The 19463-nt window shown below is 43.5% G+C and overlaps 1 protein-coding gene across 1 annotated transcript in view; it reads right to left on the bottom strand.

The window, feature by feature from the left end:
• ARHGAP20 (Rho GTPase activating protein 20) overlaps nt 1-19463 on the bottom strand; it is a 230983-nt gene that overhangs the window by 20058 nt on the left and 191462 nt on the right. The window contains exons 11-12 of the mRNA XM_069759069.1: nt 11417-11578; nt 9442-9551 (exon numbers count right to left, since the gene is read on the bottom strand). Coding sequence (XP_069615170.1) covers nt 9442-9551; nt 11417-11578 — 272 coding nt within the window. The remainder of the gene's footprint in view (nt 1-9441; nt 9552-11416; nt 11579-19463) is intronic.

Raw genomic sequence — 19463 nt, 5'->3', positions numbered from 1 at the left:
AACATGGCTCCTGGCTTCCATCAACCTATCACAATCTCATCTCTTGTCGTGCAAGAGAGATTGTGGAGTGGTAGAACAATGTCAAAGGAACCAAAATTATTTATGGAGTAAATGTGTTGAGGAGAGCCATAAGATCAAATACTTAATTAACCCCAAGCCATAAGAGATTGAGAGAAATGACCCATAATGTGTATTGTTTGATCTTACATAAGTTTTTTAGATGAAAGTAAGACACTAAAGATGGCTGCCATTTCCTGTATCAGAGAGCCATGTGGCTGCCTGGCTGGTATCCAAGATGACGCCCACCCTGATGACCTCATGGATCCACCCACAGTGACGCCCACCTTGATGACCTCATGGACCAACCCACCCTGATGACCTCATGGATCCACCCATGGACTTGCTCATTGCCCAACCCACTAACCAATGGAATGCATCCGATCACTCCCATTTTAGAGCTAACCGAGCCCCCTTACAGGGGATATGTAACCATGTGTTCTGACTGAATAAAGTCTCTTTTCCCTTGCAGCTGGGCCATAGATTGATCATGGAGAGTTTACATATGACTGTGTGTTGTTATATGTTTATTTCTTTGGTGCGCACCTGATCAATATCCATTAGGCCAGGAGTAGGCAACTTAAGTGAACATTTTATTAAATTGTTCAACCTAACAATTTGGCTGCCCAACCTGGGGCCAGCAGAGGAAGAGCCCTGAACCCTGAGGACCGGCGACTGGAATGGCAGAACGCGCTGAATACCCCGAACGTGGAGACTGATCACCTCCTTATCAGAACACGGTAAGTCTGCTGATTTTTATAATCTGTAGTCTTTACCTGTGTCCTTCGGGGTATCCTGTGCAGATTGCCTGACCGTGTCCGGTCTTCGTGGTATCTGTAAGACGGCAGAAGGGTCTCTCCGCTGCTGGTCATTTAATTGCAAGAACCGTCACATGTTTTAGTTGCCTACTGCCTGTTATGTGTTGTGAGGAGGGGAGATGACTGGTAGTTAGAACAGGAAAAGCAAGTTGTTTTTTTTTAGTGAAGGAAAAGCAAGTGTTAGAACAGGAAAAGCAAGTTTTTAGAAAAGAAAAGCAAGCAAGTGTGAGAAAAAAAAAATATATATATTTTTGTCTGTGGTACAGTACATGGTTGTCGCCTGTGATAAGATTTTCAGTTCTGTATAAGAGAGACTAGGACCTTGAGTGATTGACTCGGCCTAGGGGGGCCCGGTAAAACTTGGAGTGAGATGACTCAGTTCGGCGCCTAATAAATTGTGTAGCGGCTCATTAAAACTTGGAGTGAGATGACTCAGTTCGAGCCAAATAAATAAATTTATAGTTTTTTTTTGCCCCGTGGCATCGAGTGAGTTGACTCTGCACGGGGACTGGTAAGTTAGGGAGCAATTTGACTAAGTAGGGAATAATTGGTTTGTAAAGTACAGAATACGGAAGTCAGACAGGGACCACGTGACAAGAAAGAATAGGAACTGAGTACTGCAGACTCAGTTCCCTTTAGAATCTCAGGGTTGAGTCATCTCCCCCGTCTTATTGTTTGTTTGGTGCTTGTTATCTTGATAGGGATATAGATATCTATAGAAAGATGGAGAAATTAATGCAGTTCTGCCGTATTGGCACTAAGCCAAATTCAGATGGCAAGTTAGACCCGTGCACATTAGTAATGACTCGTGAAGGGAAGAGTCATGTTAAACAATGTAAAAAGCTTATGAAGTTGTGTGGAATGCCAGAAGGGGGGAGGTTACAGCCCCTGGAGTGGAAGATTGTCTTGAAAGAAAGAAAGGGTTTCCTAAAAGTTAATGGATTTTTGTCTACTGCTAGGGCATGGGAGAGAGTCTCTGAAAGTCTGTATAGAGAAAATTGGGTAGAAGAGGAAAGGAATAAAAAGGGCAGAGTTTTGAATTATGTGTATTACAAAAATATATCCCGTGAGCGGCCACCACCTTATAATGGTGGCCCAGAGCCATGTGCTAACCCTGGTAGCAGCCATTTTATGGATGGTAAATTTGCTAATGCTGGTAGCATCCATTTTATGGATGGTAAATTTGTTAATGCTGGTAGTAGCCATTTTGTAGATGGTAAATTTGTTAATGCTGGTAGTAGCCATTTTGTAAATGGTAAATTTGTTAATGCTGGTAGCAGCCATTTTATGGATGGTAAATTTGCTAATGCTGGTAGCATCCATTTTGTGGATGGTAAATTTGTTAATGCTGGTAGCATCCATTTTGTGGATGGTAAATTTGTTAATGCTGGTAGCAGCCATTTTATGGATGGCAAATGTGTTCATGCTGGCGGCGGCCATTCTGTGGATGGCAAATGTGTTAATTCTAATGGTGGCCATTTTGTGGATAACATGTAATTCTGACGGTAGCCATTTTCTGGATGGCAAATGTGCTGCTCCTGGTGGTGAACATCTTAGACTAAGGCTATACACCACATCACCAAATCCTTGTTACCCAGTAATGACCACTAACGGCCAATACTATTTTCCTTTGGGAAGTGAACAAGCTTTACCCATGTATCCTGTCTCAGTGGTTTCCAATGGGGCACCGAACCTTTCCCCTATCTAGCAATGCTCCCGCCTGGATCGTCCTCGGCACCAACCCTTTCTACTGTCACTTCCACTGCCAATTTAGCCGCACACCCACTGTTGTGAATTCTGTGGCCAAGCTCCCTCCTGTGGTCGTGAGTGGTACTTCGGCTGGTTCTGTCTATGAGCTTCCTTTGGTGGATGAGAGTGGTACTGCAGCTTCTGAATTTCCTTCCTCAGGTGATGAGGTTAAGTCGTTAGGTGCTGCTCTATTTAACTCCACCTAGTGCTTTTATCCTGGCCTCCAGTCAATGCTCTAGTATTGGTCTTGCTTCCTCCTGGATCGTTCCTGTGGCCAGTCTGTCCTGCGTAAGCTAAGTTTTGCTTGTGTTATTTTTGTTTGCTATTTTTTCTGTCCAGCTTGCTTTGTTGGTTTTTCTTGCTTGCTGGAAGCTCAGACGCAGAGGGAGCACCTCCGTACCGTTAGTCGGTGCGGAGGGTCTTTTTGCCCCTCTGCGTGGTTGTTTGTAGGTTTTTGTGTTGACCGCAAAGCTATCTTTCCTATCCTCGGTCTATTCAGTAAGTCGGGCCTCACTTTGCTAAATCTATTTCATCTCTGTGTTTGTGTTTTCATCTTTACTCACAGTCATTATATGTGGGGGGCTGCCTTTTCCTTTGGGGAGTTTCTCTGAGGCAAGGTAGGCTTATTTTTCTATCTTCAGGGCTGGTTAGTTTCTCAGGCTGTGCCGAGTTGCATAGGGAGCATTAGGCGCAATCCACGGCTACCTCTGGTGTTGTGTGATAGGATTGGGGATTGCGGTCAGCGGAGTTCCCACGTCTCAGAGCTCGTCCTATGTTTTTGGTAATTGTCAGGTCACTTTGTGTGCTCTGAACTTCAATGTCCATTGTGGTTCTGAATTACCTGTTCACAACAACCCACACAAGATGCTCCAAGCAATGGCCTCTCCTCCCAACGCTTCCACTACAATAGCACTCTCACACAGTCTACCTAACCCTATACCCGGTACCTCACAGGCTCTCTTGCAGCCAAGTGCACACCTGTATGGGACGGTGGCAACTGTATCAAGGGGGGGCTCAATCTGGGAGGGGGATGTCAATAGCACAGGAAGCACAAAGGGGAGGGAATGTTGACAACCTGTTTTCAAAAAGAACTTCCTGAGGGACCCTTGTTAGTGGTGGGAAAGGGTGACATAACGACAATGGAAACAGACGCTATTGTTAAAGCTGCCAATTCTCGGTTAGAGCATAATGGAGGTGTAGCTAGAGCTATAGTGTAAGCAGGAGGGGCGACTATTCAAGCTGACAGTCAAATCATTGTTGAGTCACATGGTCAGATAGCTGTTGGGGACATAGTGGTGACTAAAGCTGGCAATCTTCCATGTAGAATGATCATACACGCTGTGACCCCTACTTTTGACCCTATTCATCCAGACGTTAGTGCTCAACAACTTCATGCAGCAATAACTCGCATTTTAGAGTATGCGAATATTAGTGAGCAAATTGAGACCTTGACAATTCCGGTGCCATCTCTACTCCCGCCTCAGGTGTCACCACCAACAGTGCCAATGCTCATGTCTGAGGAGCCCACCCTCTACGTCAAGTTTACACCCCAGCAAGCTGCTACTCTGTTGTACCAAGCTCCAGATCCAGAAAAACAGCCGATGCCTTTCTACAGAAGCATGCTTCAAATCCAAAGTACTTACCCAGCTACATGGCAAGATCTAATTTCCCTGGCAAATCTTAAAGCAGTCGATGCATATTGGCCTGTTATGGATATCGTGTTCAATGATGACTCACTTGCCAGTGACAAGACATGGGACTCTGGTGTTGAGTTCTGCCAAGAACCCAAGACATGGGCCTCGGATGAGCTGGCTGACCTATCACTTATTGTCGCCAAAGGATTCTAGATGCCTCAAAGCTGATGCAGCCATTGTACGAAGACCTCAAGACATCAGCGTTTCCACTATGTACCAAATCCGTGGAAGCTTTCTACGCTCTTAAACAGGCCATACAGTCTGCACCAGCTTTTGGAATCCCAAATTCTGATATCATCTGAGGACATCCAGTTCTCTTAATGGCTCCACACGACATAATTGCTATTCCTGCAACCCTAAACATCTGTTGGTGCAGCGTCATATGAGACTACAATATTCGCTGTTGGTTCCGGATAATGTCACTCTTGTCCGCTGTAGCATCTTCAAACTGTCCATGCTGCTTCCTCTTTCCAGGGGGGATGTGGATGATGATGCTCATGCTCTCGGAGAAGATGCCTCTACACACTCAAAGGAGGATCATGACTGTCTTGAACAAATGCAGAAAGAAGTAGCCTCCAAGAAAAATGTGTCTGAAGACCCATTCCCACATGCTGACCTGACGTTCCTCACTGATGGTTCCAGATTTGCAGATGAAACGGGAAGGTTCCATACGGGATATGCCGTGGTTACACATGACCAGGTCATCTCAGCTGGATCACTACCACCGCACATGTCTGCACAAGAAGCGGAACTTAAAGCTTTGACGTTGGCTTGTCAGGAAGCAACGGAGAAGGTGGTCAACCTCTACACGGATTCAAGATATGCTTTCGGAGTGGCTCATGACTTCGGCAGTATCTGGGCAGCCAGAGGATACCTAACTAACTTGTGGCCGCTCTTGATCTACATTCGGAGGTTGCAGTGATCAAGATCAAAGCTCACGGAAGATTGGATTCTCCAGAAGCAAGGAGGAACTTCTTTGCTGACAAAACAGTAAAAACCTATGCTGCTGATCCATTTGGGAAAGAGAAAGCAGCGGTGTACGTGTCACAAAACACTGAAGAAGGGACTAAAGGCTCTCTTATGAGGATTATCCATCTACATCAAGACATTGGATGATGAAAAGAAGCCATGACAAGAAGGAGGAGCTAAAAAAGGATGAAGATGGAGTCTGGAGGGTGAACAAAAAGTTCTGTCTACCCCGTAATCTGTATTCCTCGGAGACAGAATGGGCACACGGTATCGCCCAGAGGCCGGAATCAGATGATTGACCTGATTTGGAAGACTTACATGGCACTTGGGATCTCTACTGTCACCCAAAAATACTGCAATTCCTGCCTTGTGTGTGCAACATGCAATCCAGCACCGCCCCAGAAAGTTACTCAGAAACATTGGCTAAACCACTCTATCCCTTTCGGAGGATTCAGATTGATCACAATCAAATGCCAAAAGTAGGGAAGTACGAGTATGTACTGGTAGTGACTGACATGTTCTCAGGATGGCCCGAAGCCTATCCAGTAATAAACATGACTGCCAGAGTGGCTGTTAAGAGACTGATGACTGAAGTAGTATGCAGATATGGGGTCCCAGAGGTAATTGAGAGTGACCAAGGACCTGCGTTCACTGCAGCACTGACTAAGGAACTATGGACATTGGTGGGAGCTGATTTGGGTTTACATACTCCATATCACCCACAGAGCAGTGCGAAAGTAGAAACACTGAATGGCACCTTGAAAAATAAAATACTGAAAGCCAGTTAGGAGGTCAGACTTGGACAGACATTTTGCCCATTGCCTTATACTCAGTCAGAAACACTCCCAAGGGGTCCCACCAAACTCACACCACACGAGATTCTTTTTGGGGGAGCCTCCAAGGTTGGGTCAATATTTTCCACAACAACTAGCTTTAGGAAGTGATACTCTTGTAAATTATGTAATTGTCCTTACTAAAAGAACTGTCAGTAACACATGTACAAGTTTTATCATCCATTCCAGATCCAGATTCCAGTTAAGGTACCCATGATTTCCAACCTGGTGACTACATGCTGGTAAAGAAGTTCATCAGAAAGACATCCCTGGAGTCGAGATTTGAGGGTTCCTACCAAGTGCTCCTGACTACTCCTACTTCAGTCAGGATTGCTGAGCGTCTTCTGGATTCATATTATTATTATTATTAATTGTTATAGCGCCATTTAATCCATCTCTCACATTATAAACTTGTTAGACAGTTAGGGACAGAGTAGGATCTGACCTGCTTGTCAAAGTCCAGCTACAAAGGGAGGTTTTCCACAAGGGAAAACTTGTCTCAAACTGGTGAAAACTCCAATTCCCCCCTCCCGGGCGAGACGGTCAGATATAGGATGTGTTACATCAGGGTGAGTGACATATGTATTTTATGTAACCATGGAGATTGGAGAGTAATAGATCCAGCAGGTAGAAAAGTCCCGAGGACGCTGGTAGCGCGCTCAGAGATACCTCCTGATATATCCATGATTGGTCACACATTCTCTGGTGTCTATAGCATCTGTATTGTCATGAAGCCTCTGATGTCATAGTGACACTTAACACTGGTGGGTTAGGGAACCACGGTGGGATCAAGATAAAAAAAGGGTTAATAAAGTATTTAGGGGGGACTGTTGAGGAGAGCCATAAGATCAAATACTTAATTAACCCCAAGCCATAAGAGATTGAGAGAAATGACCCATAATGTGTATTGTTTGATCTTACATAAGTTTTTTAGATGAAAGTAAGACACTAAAGATGGCTGCCATTTCCTGTATCAGAGAGCCATGTGGCTGCCTGGCTGGTATCCAAGATGACGCCCACCCTGATGACCTCATGGATCCACCCACAGTGACGCCCACCTTGATGACCTCATGGACCAACCCACCCTGATGACCTCATGGATCCACCCATGGACTTGCTCATTGCCCAACCCACTAACCAATGGAATGCATCCGATCACTCCCATTTTAGAGCTAACCGAGCCCCCTTACAGGGGATATGTAACCATGTGTTCTGACTGAATAAAGTCTCTTTTCCCTTGCAGCTGGGCCATAGATTGATCATGGAGAGTTTACATATGACTGTGTGTTGTTATATGTTTATTTCTTTGGTGCGCACCTGATCAATATCCATTAGGCCAGGAGTAGGCAACTTAAGTGAACATTTTATTAAATTGTTCAACCTAACAATTGATTGTCCCTCTAGAACAGTGTTCCCCAAGTCCGGTCCTCAAGAGCCACCAACAGGTCATGTTTTCAGTATTTCCTTAGTATGGCCCAGGTGATAATTGCATCACCTGCTCAGGCAATAATTCAATCACCTGTGCAATAGTAAGGAAATCCTGAAAACATGACCTGTTGGTGGCTCTTGAGGACCGGACTTGGGGAACACTGCTCTAGAAAGTGGAGGCTTAATATCACCTAAATGTATACTAACCAGCCCAATAATGTCATGAGGAGTTGGAAAAACCTCCAGCGACCTCCTAGTAAGGAGCACTACCTGAAGGCTTCATGTGCTTGTACCCATATGCTTTGTCAGTAGCTTAATCCTCAATGTTCAGATTCTATAGAAGTGAGAATCGATTTTATGCAAATCAAGTTTATATAGAATTTGTCAGAATTCAGTGAACCCGGTGAATTCGAACAATTTGCGTTCATTTCCCGTGATTCGCCTAAAACGTCTGGTACAATTTCACATACTGAAGATTACGCCAGCCAGATAAGAATCACATAATCTTGCTGAGGTTTCCCCATAATGCTTTGCAGCTATAACATCACATGATATAGCACTGTCAATCAGAAGAGATAATCATAGCCTGCATGAAAGCAGAGGCAGAGAATGCAGAAGCTCTTTTGTATTAAATCCTTTGAATTGCAGCAAATTGGTTCTAAATACAGTTTTTGAAGAAATTGATGGATCTGGAGAGTTTGAATTTCAAGAGACTCATCTATATCAGATGACATTCTGTGGGAAATGGTTGCTTGGAAGGGGCATGAATGATGAGGTCTGTAAAATGAGGTGTTGTTATGTAATAATAAAATCTTTCACACTTTGGAATCTCCCATAAGACCATTTCAAAAAGTTGTCAAGAACTAAGGAAGTCAAATATTCATATTCATGGGTTATGGAATCCTATAAGCTTTTTTGTTTGTAAATTAAAGTTACTAAACATATTTCCCAGGGGAACATTGCAGCTTAAAAGTCCCCTCATCTTGGCATGCTTGACAAGGAGAAATGTTACACCTTGGATCCCGTTCAGACTCCTCTCACCCGGCCAAACCAGATCTCGCACTTGGCTCTGATGAGGGCCAGGACCCCGAAACAGAGTGTCTGCAAGTTGAGATTCTGGTTTTGGCTTTTATCCTAGTCATATGACAAGGCTCGTTAAAGGGTTGATAATGACTTTTAGGATTGCTACTTCCAATAGGTGGCACTAGAGTTCTAGTTCTCTTCTTCTCTGAAGAGACAATAAACATTTTAATAATTTCTAAAGGGGAACGATCATGATCCCACTTAGGATATCCTGACTATATCAATCAGACTTTTATAACTGCCACCGGCCGGGGCAGCTATTCGCTATGATCTGAACAATTTCACTCTCTTCTATTCATCTCGTCGCTGATCACCAGGAAATCTTCATCTTCTATTGTTTACACATAAAGGGTAAGAACTGATTTATCTTTTATATAACATTCATTCATGACCTGCACGCCACATGTAAGCTCTTGAAAAACATAGGTGGGCCCTTTCTTGTTTTCATTTAGTGGCCCATTGCACCTTCACCAACGATTTTTGAGGTTGGCTTTCTCTGTGGACACTTTATTGGCTACTTTCAGCGTGAATCTGTATATGCATTTGTATATACATATATACATGTTTCTATTTTAATACAATTTTTTGTGGCAAATTGTTTGATTCGCAGCAGATTATTTGGCCTTTTGACACTTTGCGCCACTTTTTTATGCGCTTTATTACTTTTTATCTTTTCCCTGACAAACTGTTGACTATCTCTATATCAGCCCTCATTATGGTGAACTGTGCAGGAGAATTTCACATCTCGCTGAAGGAGCTCTTTATAATCATGTGAAATATGTAAAAGCAGTGAAATAGGTAAATACTCACTTCTTAACAGCTTTTATTTTCTCGGCTTGACTTCCTTGATCCAGCACAGAAACCCATTTGTCACAAAGTTTAGATGAAAAGACACTGCCGGGAATATTACGAAGGAAATCCTAAGAGGACGGAAAGGGGGGAATTTATAATAAAACAGTGGATACCAGAAAATGTGGAAAGATGTCAACACGCCAACGTCAAACTTGTGACTCAAAGGGATCTATCTAATATCTATCCAACTATTATCTAATGTATCTACGTATCCATCTAATAACTATATAGCTGTAAGTATCTAATATCTATACATTTATTACCTAATATACTCTATATCTAAGTACCTAGATAGATATTAAATAGTTACGTAGATGGTTATCAGATAAATGGATAGCTTTTAGACACCTAAGTAGATGGATAGATAGAGACAGAGGCTGCTGTATTCTATTGTTTGTATATTATAGAGTCATAGCAGCTTGCACCTGTTCACACTTGCTTCATTCTGTTAATAGGTGCTGGTCAGTTTTTCACAGAGAGATCGATATTTGAAAACTGATGGCAGCAACACATCTCAAATGAAATTCTGGAAAAGTAAGGGGTACTAATTTAAAACAGCTGGAAGGTCATTTTTCAACTAAGCCACATGACTGTGTCTAAAAAGAGCATGTTAGAGAGGCAGAGTCTCTCAGAAGCAAAGGTAGTCAGAGGTTCACCAATCTGTGAACAACTGCATCAAAAAATTGTGAGACACTTTTTAAAAAATGTTCCTCGATGTAAAATTGCAAAGACTTTGAATATTCTACCAACTACAGCATATAATATCCTCAAGACATTGAGAGATTCTGGAGAAATCCAGATGCACAAAGGACAAGGCTGATGGTCTTTTTTGGATGTCCGTGATTTACAGGCCCTCAGGCAACACTGCATTAAAAATAGGCATGATTCACTGCATGGGATCAAGAATACTTCCAAAAATCATTGTCTGTGAACACAGTTCACCACGCAGTGCACAAATGCAAGTTAAAGCTCAATCATGCAAAGCTACTGTATATATCAACACAATACAGAGTCTTCTCTGGGCTAAAACTCATTTATAATAGATTGATGAAAAATAGAAAACTGTTCTGTGATCAGAAGAATCAAAATGTGAAATTCTTTATGGAAAGCATAGACATTGTGCCCTCAATAGAAGGACCATCCAGCTTGTTATCAAGGCACAGTTCCTGCATCTCTGATGGTATAGGGCTCCACCTATGCCTATGGCACGGGCAGCGTACAAATCTTGTAAGGCACTACCAGTGCTGAGCCTGATATAGAGGTTTTAGAACAACACATGCTACATCCAGACAACATCTATTTCAGGGAAGATCTTGTATATTTCGGCAAGACAATGCTAAACCACATACTGCATCCAGCACAACAGCATGGTTTCTCAGAAGAAGAGTTCGCGTGATGATCCGACCGCCTGCAGTCCGGACCTTCCACCAATAGAAAAAGTTTAGCGCATTCGGAAATGAAAAATCCGGCAAGGACCCTGGATTGTGGAGCAGCGAGAATCCTCGATCAGACAATAATGGGACAACAGCAATTGTGTCCTCACCTTCCAGACATTTACATACTGTTGTGTGAAGAACAGGGTGATGCTACACGATGGTGGACAAGCATCACTTTTTTGAGATGTGTTGCTGCCATCAATTTCTAAGTGAGTTAATGTTTCCAAATGAAATTGAAAAATGTTTAATGTTCAACTTCTGTGTCCTATGTTCTACTGGGAATAAAATATGTAAAAAAAGAATATCTTCAAATTTTACACAGCGTCCCAACCTTTTAGGAATTGGCCTGTATGTATCCGATATCTATGTGCCATTTTTGTCATCTGTCGTATCTGAAATCTATGTTTTTGCACTGAATTATTGTATCACTATCACCAGTTCCCATAGTAGTTTCTGATATCTGTGATCTCACGCTGTATTCTTAAAGTCCGACATACCTTAAACACAGATGCAGTAACAAAAATCGATTCACATGCAAAATCAACATCCAATCCCGAGTTGAGTCTTTCTTTCATCTCTTTGCAGGATTTCGCATTGGCAGAACGTCTGAAGATGCCCCTTGTGAATGGTCCATCTTGGCAAAGGACAGATAGCATATCCTGAAGGTAATTAAAGATGATTTACATAAAGAATGCAAACAAGATCAAGGTGCAGAAACAATCCTACATAGGTAAGGCTGCCACAAATAGACAGAGCATAAAGCTAGAGCTGGCGTCTCAAAGATGTGGTCCACAGGCATCGGAGCTCTCTGGGATGATCGCAGCCCGTTTCAGGGGGCCGCCGACGCCAGGGCTTCTGGACAGTTCAGTGATGCACATTCAATTGAAATGTATTGAGGCGCAGAGACCAACTCTCTGCTCGGCAATACCAATACCAGCAACAGGCCAGTCAGAGGCCGGCAGCCGATGTCAGTGTGCCTTCTCGGGGAGAGTATGAGGTTACTGCCATGCGCTGAATCGGCTGTGCAAAAGGAAGAGGACGCTGTTCGTCGGGGGAGTGAGGTCAGTTTAGAAGAATCATTTATGTGTATGTGAAGAGTGGCAGAATGGGGGACGTTGTTACAAGAAGGGGACATTATTATAAGGAGGTGACCAGGATGGGGGATATTGATGCAAAAAGGTGAACAAGATTGGACCATTACTACAAGAAGGGGACCAGTATGGGGGAAATTACTAAAAGATGAGGACAAAATGGAGAGCTATTATTACAGGATAGAGACAAGTATGGGGACATTGCTACAAGATGGTAACATTGTGTAAGGAGGCTAATGGCCGTTTAGTCGATAACAGGTATGTGTTACAGAGATGGTTGCGCTCTGTGGTGTAACCCGGAGTATTTTGTTTAGTGCACGTAAGCACTAAGAGGTTCGTTTGGTGCACCTGGGATGGGTTGCGGGTAGCTATGAGAGATGGGCGGGTCTGGCTACCCACATACCTCACCTTTAGGTGTGGTTACAGCCTATATAATGGAGGCTGTTGTTTGGCACATGGTTCTGTGACTGGAAGCATGGAGGCCACCAGTGTGTATTTGCAACGACACTGACCTGAGTGGGCAGACCTGCAGTGCTATATCAACTACTTGTTTTTCTGTTTGTTTTCATTTTGTGCCGCAGAGGGCTATCTTTTTTTCACTTAAACTTAAGCAATTTTATGGAGCGAATAAACCTGACAGAACATTTTATGAAAACTGCTTCCTGTGCTTACCTCAACCCGCAGCCGAGTGAGTAAAACCTTACAATTGCTACAAGATGAGGACCAGGATAGGGACAATGCTATAAGATGGGGACTAAAATGGGGTCATTACTACAAGATAGGGAACAAGATGGGGGAAATTGGTACAAGATGGGGACATTACTACAAGATGGGGACCAGGATGGAGACATTACTACAAGATGGGGATCAGAATGGGGACATTACTATAAGATGGGGACCAGTATGGTAACATTAATGCAAGATGGAGACCAGGATGCGAGACATTACTACATGATGTGGAGTAGTATGGAGACATTGCTACAAGATGGGGACAAGGATGGGAGACATTAATACAAGCTGGGGATCAGAATGGGGACATTACTACAAGATGGGGACCAGGATGGAGACATTAATACAAGATGGTGATCAGAATGGGGACATTAATGCAAGATGGAGACCAGGATGCGAGACATTACTACATGATGTGGAGTAGTATGGAGACATTGCTACAAGATGGGGACAAGGATGGGAGACATTAATACAAGATGGGGATCAGAATGGGGACATTAATGCAAGATGGAGACCAGGATGCGAGACATTACTACATGATGTGGAGTAGTATGGAGACATTGCTACAAGAGAAAGCATATAGATAGACCTATAGTGCTAAAATTATATTCTTTTTGGAGAGAAATGTCTAATCTGATCAACCAAATAACTAAACAGAACATTTACCACTTGACATCTCATTATACCTTTTATTGTAAAGTTAAGTTATTGTTAACAATTTTTGCATGTCCTGTAAACCTTCTATGGCGCTGCTGCTCATCTCCTTATTTCCTTTTCCATTTTTTTCATTCACTTTCCTATATTTTTCCCATTGATCTACCCCCTAATAAAGCAAGGTAAAAATCTATTTCAATCCTCCCCTTTTTTTATTTTTCCCTTTTCCTTCCCCCTCTTTATTATCTGTTTGTGTTTGTTAAAAAATGCTTATTAAAATGTTTGTAAAAAGAGAGAGCATAGAGCAGTAGCCAGGCTATCCTGTATGAAGGGGGCTTTCTGTCAGCTTAATTGGCTAAGCCAGACTCCCTCTGCTTCATGGCTGACTTATTGACTGAGGCCCCTTTCACACATCAGTTTTTTGCTATCAGTCGCCTCACATTTTATCTCTCGTTCGCTGGATCTGTCAAAAATTGTTTGTCTGGCGGCCGGAGACAATGGGCAAAGTAACAATTTTTGTCTCCGTTGAAAAAACGGACAGCCACGGAGCCATCGCCGTCCGTCGTTTGCTAGAATGGAAGCCTATGGGCACGGGTCCGTCAAATGACAGAATCCAGCGTCGGATTCCGTTTTTTTCTAACTGAGCATGCTCCGCTTTTTTTGGATCCAATTAGCCAGCCTCCCTAATCGGATCCGTCGAAAAATGAATCCGTCGCATCAGTTTTTCACATTCTGCGACGGATCCGTTGATCCATCGAGCTAACGGGTTGTGAATGACAGCAAAAAACTGATGTGTGAAAGAGGCTTTAGCCATTCTCCTATTTCATGGCCGATTTATTGGCTGAGCCAGACTCCTGTTTCATGGCTGACTTATTAGCTAAACTGGACTCCTTCTGTTTCATAGCTGATTTATTGCTAAGCTGGACTCCTTCTGTTTCATGGCTGACTTATTGACTAAGCCAGACTTCTGTTTCATGGATGACTCATTGGATAAGCCAGACTCCTGTTTCATGGCTGACTTATTTGACTAAGGCTACGTTCACATTAGCGTTGCGCCGCCGTGCGTTGGCGACGCAACGCACGCTAAAACGCGCGCAAACGCGCGCAAAAACGCGCGCGTTTTGCGACGCGTGCGTCGTTTTCCGACGAAAATCGGACGCACAGAAAATGCTACATGTAGCGTTTTCTTGCGTCCGACGCTAGCGTCGGAAACGACGCACGTGGCGAAAAACGCCACCAAAACGACGCACGCTTCCCCTATGTTAAACATAGGGGCGCGTCGCCGCTGTGTCGCCGCTGCGTCGCCGGCGCAACAGCGACGCACATTGGCGGAACGCCAATGTGAACGTAGCCAAAGCCAGTCTCCTTCTATTTCATGGCTGATTTATTGCTAAGCCGGACTCCTTCTGTTTCATGGCTCAGTTATTGGCTAAGCCAGACTCCTGTTTCATGGCTGACTTATTTGACTAAGCCAGTCTCCTTCTATTTCATGGCTGATTTATTGCTAAGCCGGACTCCTTCTGTTTCATGGCTTACTTATTGGCTAAGCCAGACTTCTGTTTCATGGATGACTTATTGGTTAAGCCAGACTCCTGTTTCATGGCTGACTTATTGACTAAGCCAGTCTCCTTCTATTTCATGGCTGATTTATTGCTAAGCCGGAGTCTTTCTGTTTCATGGCTTACTTATTGGCTAAGCCAGACTTATGTTTCATGGCTGACTTATTGGCTAAGCCAAAATCCTTCTGTTTCATGGATGACTTATTGGATAAGCCACACTCCTTCTGTTTCATGGATAAATAATTATTAGCTAAACTAGACTCCTTCCATTTCATGTCTGACTTATTGACTAAGCCAGACTCCTTTTACAGCTGATTTATTGGCAAGGCCAAACTCCCTCTCTTTTATGCCAATCTTCTAAACCATCCTGGACTACCGTGGAAGGTTAACAGAAGTACTACTACTTTTAACCCCTAAACCACCCATTGAAAATGTAATATAGGGCCTGAAATCTGAGAAACTGAGCACAATGGGAAGGTGGGGACATGTTAACCATCCCTACCATGATCATTAACAGATTTTACCCATGAAGCTTGTTGCTTTTAGTGGCTTCTTGTGTCTAAATCTATTATGTGGGTTCCTCACAGATGTGATGTATGATGCCACTATCAGTATTCGACTGCTGCTCAACTAGTTATGCTGCTGTTTGCATTACTACAATTCAGATTACTGCCCAATTCGGACTTTACTGTGGGGTCCCCTGGAGGTCATATTTGTTACAACCACCTTGCTTTTTCCAGAATGCACATAACCTTGAAGCCGCTGTATATAATTCCTAAGCTCTTAGCTGAAGGGGTTGACTAAAACAGCTTTTTTTTATTTTAGGGGGGCATTCTCCTTTATTGATGGTCTTTACATCTGCTAGAAAGCGGATTATGGATCTGTGCTTACATTTTGCCCTACAGCTAGTGATGCTGGATCGCATAATCCTGTACGTGCTCGGCAGTCACATATATAGTTCTGTAGTTTGATGCCATTTATTAAGCTATGCTTATATTGTCACGTACGGACGGTGCAATCATACATCAAGACATTAACATTCACAACACACAATATATAATCTAAGAATTTTCTGTCTACTCTGTGCCAGTTCCTTAAACCTACACCAATGCTTAGCAAGCTACGTTTTTCCAGACACGTACAACCCAGCAGAAAATGATTGTAAATGAAGATTAATTTCTTATTTTAAAGACACTTTTTTTAGCTCACACATACAACACCGCCGGATTTGTTCTCATTGTGCAAAATTATAATTTGTCTTGAGTGATTAGCAAGAAATAAGCCATGTTTTACGTAGAGTATGGCGATCCAGGAGGCAAGGAATAACCCATGTTTTACATAAAGTATTGCGATCCGGGAGGCAAATGTGGCACCTCAGGAGTCTGGCTGCCACAGCGGCATTGCCTCCCTCACAGGGGGTGATGTCATGCCTGGAAGCAAGGAGGGGTCCCCTTACAAAGTAATTCGAGCATCCAACGATTTCCTTACTACAGACCAGAAGGGGGAGCTTGAGACCCAACTTCAGGGGAGCTTCCATATAAGTTCTGGCCTGGAGGTGGGGTTAGTCAGTCTAGTCTGAGAGAGTGAAGAGAGAGGAGGGAAGTTGAGGAGAGCTTCAGGAGTGGAGCTGTGTCCAAGCTCACCCCAGAGCTGAGTGCCCAGAAATAGAACACGGCAGTCCATGGTTGATCTGGTACAGAAGTCCTGGCAGCTAAATCCAGAGGGCAGGAGACTGCAGGTCTCCTGGCCCATCTTACACCCAGCAGCACAGCAGCATCCCAGAGCCCGGAGCCGCCACCAAGGAGCGACACCTGGAATAGACTCAAGCGGCTTGCCATGTGGGTAACGTTTTACACAAACTAATAGCCAGTGAGAGGAACTTGTGCAGAGCTTCAGTCAGCAAGGACCCAAGAGTATAGCACAGAAGGAAGACCTCCGAACTCACCTGGCTAGGTGGATCCTAAATTGCTTCCAGGCTGCCCAGACCCCCATCATCGCCTGTTACCTGTACCCCGGACTGCACCTTCTACCAACAAGCAAAGGTAAAGAAAATTACAATCCTTGTGTCCTCCAGTCATTTCCCGCAACCCTCAGTCCTGCACCCCAACGTCCACGGTCCCTCACAAACTGTAACGGTAGCCCTGGGGCCTAGCTCTACCCATGGAGAACTGTAACATCTCAGCTGTGTCACCAACTGCCCCAGTGGACCTGAATCACACTGCCAGCCATCTTCTTATTGCCAAAAAGCACAGGTGGCATCACAAACTAACCCCTTATAAACTTTATTCCCCTTTACTTCACCCCTTTTTATTGGACGCCCAGGGCCATGGACCGGGTCACTGCTGTCGTGACATCCCTGGAAGAACCGTCCGGGCCCTGTGCCGAGTACCCCACAGCCCTGGCAGGCACGCCACAAAGAATAAGCCATGTTTTACGTAGAGTATGGCGATCCAAGGGGCAAGAAAAAGCCATGTTTTACGTAGAATATCGCGATCCGGGGGGCAATAAATAAGCCATGTTTCACGTAGAGTATGGTGATCCGAAGGGCAAGGAATAAGCCATGTTTTACGTAGAATATGGTGACCGGAAGGCAAGGAACAAGCTATGTTTTACGTAGAGTATGGTGATCTGGGAGGCAAGAAATAAACCATGTTTTACGTAGAGTATGGTGATCCGGGAGGCAAGGAATAAGCCATGTTTTACGCAGAGTATGGTGATCTGGGAAGCAAGAACTAAACCATGTTTTAAGTAGAGTATGGCAATCAGGGGGGCAAGAAATAAGCCTTGTTTTAAGTAGAGTATGGCGATCCGGTATGCAAGGAATAAGCCATGTTTTACGTAGAGTATGATGATCTGGGAGGCAAGGAATAAGCCATGCTTCATGTATACTACTTCCACGTCGCGCGCGTCAGTATTAATAAAGCACTCTCTGGAGTACAGTCACATGATTTATTAAGCGGCGTGCACCACTTAACAAATTGGGATAATCTGTTACCCAGTGTGTGCTGTTTCCAGAAATGTGCGCCAGTCAAATACATTTCTGGAGTAGGATACATCATTTAACTGGCATAACATATGATGAATTTGATAGGCGGGCCTTACCACACCTCATATTGCCCATGCTATGCCCATATTGGCACAACTGATTGGGACCAGTATGTAACCGCTAAAACTCGCAATTTTTTAATTTTTCATATAGATGACCAAAGTCGCAAAGTTGCACACAAAAAATTGTGACGTCTGGAGTTTTCATGCTACGCCAGAAATTCTTGCACAAACGTTGGAGATGTGTGACATTTTAACAGAACATGCAACTTTGTTTAGCTCTAAGAAAAGGAGTAAAGCATGTTTAAAGAGAAAAAGAAAGAGCATTTTGACTTTGTATAAAAAATAATCTGCATGCACCATTTGTGAAGAATTTTGGGCAAAAACCATCAACAAATATCAAAAAGCAAAAAAGAAAAGGGATTTTGGATGCTGAGACCACCACCAATCCAGAGAACTGGGGCTCAAATGATAAATCGGGCACTATGCCTCTACTAAAGCACTCTTGGAAACCAGGAATGAACTATGTTTCACGTAGACCATGGCCCCGAATTTTGTTTGCTAAGCTTTGCCACACCCGGTCCACCCCAGGTCTTACGACTTCGTCAGAGCTGGACAGGACTGGCGAAAAGATGCCAACATTTTTGGGCAACTTCGAATAGCACAAAAAATTTGGTGACATTTCAAAGGTTTTTGGCAAAAACTCGTTGATGAATCAGGGTATATGACTCTATTGCACCGCTCCTGGTGGACCATAGGCATTAGTCAAGCCACTTGTTACTTGAGGCCAGTAACTTATCTAATACATTACCATTGGAAGCAAAGTTCAATTTTCATTTTTTCTTTAATATTTCATCTGGCATATATCATATTAGTAGTTTTTCTAGATTATCTGGAAAAAAATGGTCTGTCTAATGAAGATAAGACCTTCTAATAAGCTCTATTAGTACATATATAAGTCATGGGTTTGCTACTGCCATGAAAAACTGCTTTTACCATACTGTTTTTTTTTATCAGAGGAATTTCCTCTATGGCTTTTTCTGCTCCAGTTTTAATGAAGCTCTACAGTATATTGTATCCGTGGCAGCAGTTTCTCTCATCCCTCCGGGAAAGAAATTGATTGCGTTTTGTAAGTCAGCATGCCCGATTCCTCTCTACCCCACCTGTTATGTAGGCAATCCAGTGACACAGTGTGCCAGCAATCAGAGCACATACAGTGATCTGACAATAACCCAAAAAACAATAGAACGAGCTTTGAGACGTGGAATCTCTGTAGACCGCAATACCTGAACCTATCCTAAACACAACTAAAGGCAGCTGTGGATTACGCCTGACACTACCTATGCAACTCGGCACAGCCTGAGGAGCTGACTAGCCTGAAGATAGAAAAACAAGCCTGACTTGCCTCAGAGAAATACCCCAAAGGAAAAGGCAGCCCCCCACATATAATGACTGTTAGCAAGATG

The sequence above is a fragment of the Ranitomeya imitator genome, chromosome 3, assembly GCF_032444005.1.
Source record: "Ranitomeya imitator isolate aRanImi1 chromosome 3, aRanImi1.pri, whole genome shotgun sequence".
Lineage (NCBI taxonomy): Eukaryota > Metazoa > Chordata > Amphibia > Anura > Dendrobatidae > Ranitomeya > Ranitomeya imitator.
This window is presented reverse-complemented; position numbering and strand designations above follow the sequence as displayed.